Consider the following 6000-nt stretch of genomic DNA (forward strand, 5'->3'; position numbering starts at 1 on the left):
AATACCCACAATGTGGAAGTAAAACAGTTCTGCAAAGAAGAGAGCGCCAAAAGTCCTGCACAGTGGTTTAAAATATTTACTCCCGGGTTTTTGCAAATGCCGGGTTTGGCACAGATCCAGGTCGGCTTGGTTTGCTTTTTTTGTTTTCTTCCACTAAAACATGAAATCAACAACTGAAAACTGCGTCCTTCGTTTCTTTGATGAGCTGAGACATTTAAGTGCGGCAAAATGTGAAAATAAAATAAATCCGCAATGGGCATTTTGTCAAAATGGAGCTGTCTACAAAACTTGCCGACTTTCCCTAACATATCTTGGCAAAGCGTAGACTGTGACATCTGAATAGAAACTGAAAGATATAGATATTTTGTTATGGCTAAAAGCAATCAGTATCACTCAGATTTGTGTCAACGCGACAGCCAGCGAGACTGGGAAGTGCATGGAGCAGTAATTTAAATGCAGTGTCAAATAAATGACCCTCTGCTGACTCGTAATGAGAGGGCCTCTCTTTTTCTTTATTATCATCTCTAATATCAAAAGGAATTCAGAACGCTATGAAATTATCTGTCAGAATGTATTTATAAGAAAATTATAATTTAAATGAAGCAACAAGTGATGAACTGCAGAGATTTGCATCGCACTGTGACAATTATAGATTAAAAAAAAGTAAAAGGAACCGCCTTAAAGGGCACCTGATATTTGTTTGGTTTTGTTGTAGACACACATCTTCACCCTTTCCAAGCATGGAAAATTATCAATGAATGGGGATGTAGTATATCTAGATACTTATGGCTTGCAGATAATCACAGAAGTCTGGAAAAGTACTTAACACATATGGCAAAAAAAAAAAAAAAATGGGTAGAAATGTTCTTTAGTCAGTATTAAATATCCACAGGTGATTGCTAACAGCTGGTACAACTGAAGAAATAATAATTAAAAAAAACATTTTAATATGTCCACACACCAACAGGCACTGAAACTCAAGTAGTCAGGGTTAAACTGAGCAGAGGAAAGGGGTAATTTAAGGTAATCCACTCAAAATATTCGTTCCTACTGAGCTGTGAAAACATGGTTGCTCATAAGCGGCCCCTGACAATACTAGCATCTGTTCAGCATTTATTCCTCTCCAGCTTCCATGATTAGTGAAGAGGTTAGGGACGACATGGGTTAGAGAGCGGATGCGGGATATGATTAGGAGGAGGAGGAGTACAAAATAGTAGGGCAAAGAAGAGGGGGAAAAAAAATCCAGCAGGAATTACAAGGAGTCACACAGACAGCAGCTTGGCTTTCATGTCGGAGGAATGGGCTTCCTGTGCGGGCCCCTCTCGGCAAAGTCGGCCCCCCTGCAGCAGGCCTTCTTCTACCTCCATCCAGGCAGCCATGCTAATGAGCGAAGCGACACTCCCCTCCGATGCCGTGTTGAGAGCCTCAGCCAGAGTGTGTGTAGCCGTAACCAAACATCCCTCCCTGATCCCCACCATGCTGTTTGTCTCTCTTAGCTTGTTAGCTAAATGCTCCGTCATGCCCGTCGTGCTTTTCTAAAGGCCTCGCAGATTGATGTGTGCTGATACAGATGCTAATCATATCAGGCTGTTTGGCTTTCTTCGGTCTCCCTCTGCATCTCTTTCCCCGTCTCCATTTAGAGTTAAACACACTGGTGGTGAATTCCATTGGGAGGGTAATGCTTGAGAAATAGGCTCAGCGCAGGGGCTTCACGCAACGCTGCCACTTAAAACCAAAAAAAAAAGGGGCTGAGAAACAAGACCCCAGGGCAAGAGCTAAACAAAGTGCTAATGCCATTTATTCTGATGAGCCAGTATCACAGCAGCGCACTATCAGTCCTGGAGGAAAGCTGGGAAACACCCATAATTAATGAAAATCAGCTCCTATCTGCAACTACACACTCACAACTGCATAAACATACGCTTACTCTTCATGCAGGCAGACATCTCCAAGCTTAAAGCCACAAAAGCAAATAACCCTCTCTCGAGCATACATAATGAGGACACTTATGTTAAAACAGTCACACATATCCTTAAGTGGCTAAGACCTGCTCTTTTATATCCCTTGGCCCAGAGCGCGAACTAAAATCACTCTCATTACTATTTCATTTCCAGTTTTGTTTCTTTTAAAAGCCACTTGATATTCAACTGACAGTAACTACTCATAACATCTCCGGAAAGGACTTGTGGGGATGGACAGAAAGACATTAATGCCGTTAGATTTTAGGCCGTCACGGAGCAAGATGTCAGTAAACTGACAGGACGGAGATAAAAGACTGAGGGGAGAAGGGGTGATAGACAAAAGCTTTGAACACATCATATGTCTTACAAATTCATTATGTGGATTAAGATGGTTTCTCATACATTTGGAATGGTGTGCTGACGGCGTCTTTTATCTTTTCAACCACTTTTGATTTCTGGATTAAGACCACCCTAACATCTCCAGGACCTCCAAGAATGATTAAAAAACTGTTTGTCTTGGCTGCAAAGTTGAGTGTGAACTCAAACCTGACTCTATCACGCTCCTAGTGCTAAGGACATAGGATTCTCTTGGCCATTATGACACATCTGCACAAAAATGTGTCCTCATAATCTGTAAAATTCCCTTATAAATATGAGTTTCCTGCACTTCCAACATCAGTTTCATTTGTACATAGAGACAGAAAAACCATCATTACTTTGATCAGTTTGTCAGCAGCATATGAAGAGGCATGTTTTCTTTGAAGCTGCAGTGCAAGACTGAGTGTGCCATACTGAGCAACACATTTGAGGTGGAGTGCTGTTTTTTTTTTTAGCTTATTTCTGTACATTTTGCATTTCAACTACAATATAATCTCAACATTATTACCTAGCAGTCAACCTATATACCCACTTTGGGGTTGTAGGATCTTCTATAGAGCTGAGGAGCAATTTTCCACTTTTCTTTATGTGCAAAGTGTGTGTTCCCAACTCTTCCACAATTTAACCCCCAAAACTGGATTGATCAATTTGTTGATTGCAATATTTAAGGTTGTTGTTAAGAAATATTTTAGTAATCGAGTATCCTATCCATTATTCCTACGATTAACCGATTACTCAGATAAAAGTTTTAATAAAATAATATATTGGTAAATATAACATAACAGCAGTGTTACTATCGGATATCAACATCAGTCCAATTTTTCATATTTAATCAATTACTTTTCTGTAAACTTACCTGTAACAATAATAACTCTCTTTCTAAGTTAACCTGAAGAAAAGTTACACAAAAATCTGAAATTATATTCATTTTAATAATAGAGACAGGCTCACAAATATGCTTATTAAAATGCCTATACTCCAGCTTTTAATTAATGTTTTCATATTCAGTCAATTTAATAGAAAAACTCTCACTTTGCCCAGCCATTTACAGCTTTTGTGTCCACGTTAGCGACAGAATTTGACAGCTTCGTCCTTCAAACACAGAAACTTAACCAGCCATGTACCGCCACGATGGCCTCAGCCTCCGCCACTCATTTGTTGAGACCAGGATGATATGAAATGTATTTTTCCGGTTCGTCCGTAAAGCTATGCACTTAAAGCACAGCCACCCATCTGCTCACCTGTATAAATAATCCCGCCGAGCTCTTCCCCGCCGTTCGCTTTGAACGGGTGTCACCAGTCAGTAGCTCCGGGAGGGGAAAGACTGCCGCACTCCAGGCATCGTACCAGTCAATTTAAAGATGCTTATTAGTACGTCGAAAAACTACAAAACTCCGGACATTATCATCAGTCAATAAAATCCTCCCAGACCAAACTTGAAAATTGTTGCTAACACTTAACTTTCGTCAACAACTCATAGGCGGAAGCATAGACATGAATTCGGGCGGAAGTGAGAGCGCTGCGCAACGCCAATAAAGTCCCGACTGCAACACCTTGAGCTAAATAATAAAACATGATTTAACGAAGCTTCGAGGAGGACAAGTTTTCCTCAAGGAATTTTAATAATCGAGGTACTCGAATCATTCGAGGAATCGTTTCAGCCCTAGCAATATCTATAATGACGACAAACCTTTAAAAACCTTGTCAAAATACCAAATTTCATAGATTCTTGATTTTTGTCACGCAAAAGGGTTTTGGTTATACTCAAGTTAAAGAAAAAATTCTCATTATTATGAATCATATGCATTCATTAGTTTAAGTCATTTAAGCATACTCCTCCTCCTAAAAAGTAAAAGTGGTTTCTATGGAAAATCCAATGATTATAGAAATATAATACTTTGAAATATGAAACAAAATAGACAAATTAATAATTAAGAGTAATACTTAAGGTTTGTAAATGTGCCTTCAGCACTTAAAATCAGAATTTAAATAAATTATAGATTCTTTAGAAACTTAACAAGAATGACATACTTTGTCTATGAAATATTAAGTGGATTTTAACAGTCAGAGAAATGCATTGTTATTCGGATATAGCTTCTTTGTTTATTCATGAATGCACAGGTTATGCCTTTAGATTATGGGTCATCTCCTTCTGTTATGAAACCATTCTGACTTTTACATCCCCTCCACCAACATTTCTAACAAATTCATCACATCTGTCAATTAAACATTAAGCTATCTGCTAGAAACAAATATGTCCGCCGTCATAAAGGGAGCTCGGCCTTCTTCACTTCATTTGGGTGACAGAGACGTCTCTGTCTTCTACCACCTATAGAGATGAAATTGGAGTTGGCTAAAACACAACCGATGGAGCCATTGAGAGGCAGAGATGCTTCTTGGCAAAAGCAGACGCTAAAATTGACAAACAAATAAATGTGGGGGGGAAAAAAAGTCCAACAGCTGGGGCTCATTTTCGCAGCAGGTTTAATGTCCTCAGACCGACCCCTAAGGACTACTAACAATATCCTGCTAGCTTTTTGGCTCTATAATCATCTTCTTACAATGGCAGATGAAGGACGACAGATTAAAAAAACAGAAAGAAAAAAAAAACATAGATAATATGCATACTATAGAGAGTAGTAAATTAAAAACAAACCCTATTCCAGAAATAGACTTCCTACTGGCTCTAAACAGGCCTCACAGGACAAAGATGTATCAAATAAAAAGCTTAGTGACTGAAATTACACATTCGTGTTGGCCATTTGTTTTCAACTAAGTGAGTAAATCAGGTCAGGGCAGCACAAACGATAGCAGATGTTTAAGAACATAGCATCATTTTTTGCATGTTGTCATGATCCGTGTTTCTGTGTTTAGTTTTGAGTTTTTCTGTTTCCCTGTGAGTCTCTGTCCTGTCCTCCCCGTTGATTGTCTCCCAGGTGTGTCTCATTCCCTTGATTACCCCGTGTGTATTTAGGCTCACCTGTTGTCTGTGTTCTTCATCGGGTCCTTGTCAATTGTAACTTGTCTAACGTGTCTTACGTTTGTCAGTCTGACTGTCGTATCAGTTGAACTAATTAAGTCCTGGTCGGCATTAGCTCTAGTTTTGTCAGTGTTTGTATTCAGTGCTACCGGCTTAGCTATGTGCTAATTGCTCCTGCCGTGCTGCCTGTCTTGGACTACGTTGAGCTACATTCATCATTAAATCACCATCTTCTCATCATAACCTGGGTCTCGGCGTCTCTCCTCACCTCATCCACCACACATCATGACACATGTAACATTGTTTAAAGTGATCTTTAATCTGTGTAAATTTATTCAGTCCAGTTTGACTTCTTTGCATAAATAATTAGCTATGTTGATTTAAAAATCTTTTTTTATTCTTTACACAGAATTAAAAAAACTAATATCAGGTTTGAGCGTACAGATGATTTTAGATAAAAAAATATCAAACATTAATTTCAACATTATTAACCAGCTGCAGGACATACCAATCATTTCTTGCAGTTCTTAACTAAATGTTCTAGTACTTTCTGTAACTTTAAATTTTTTTCAACTGCGAACTTTAATGTTGCCACACAAACAAATTTAAAGGACTAATCCCTGTTTTATAATTTAGGCAAATTAATCCATGGTGAATGAGCCTGGAAAGCTGCTTGAGGAA

General features: G+C 38.9%; 1 protein-coding gene across 1 annotated transcript in view; it reads right to left on the reverse strand.

The window, feature by feature from the left end:
• The window catches only part of mdga2a (MAM domain containing glycosylphosphatidylinositol anchor 2a), a 151752-nt gene extending 150232 nt beyond the window's left edge, over positions 1 to 1520 (reverse strand). Inside the window, exon 1 of the mRNA XM_015036406.1 lies at positions 1269 to 1520. Within this exon, the coding sequence (XP_014891892.1) occupies positions 1269 to 1520 (252 nt within the window). The remainder of the gene's footprint in view (positions 1 to 1268) is intronic.
• Positions 1521 to 6000: the final 4480 nt, after the last annotated feature.

Source organism: Poecilia latipinna, unplaced genomic scaffold (genome assembly GCF_001443285.1).
Source record: "Poecilia latipinna isolate Pla-1442-1.1 unplaced genomic scaffold, P_latipinna-1.0 Scaffold368, whole genome shotgun sequence".
In the NCBI taxonomy this organism is placed as follows: Eukaryota; Metazoa; Chordata; class Actinopteri; order Cyprinodontiformes; family Poeciliidae; genus Poecilia; species Poecilia latipinna.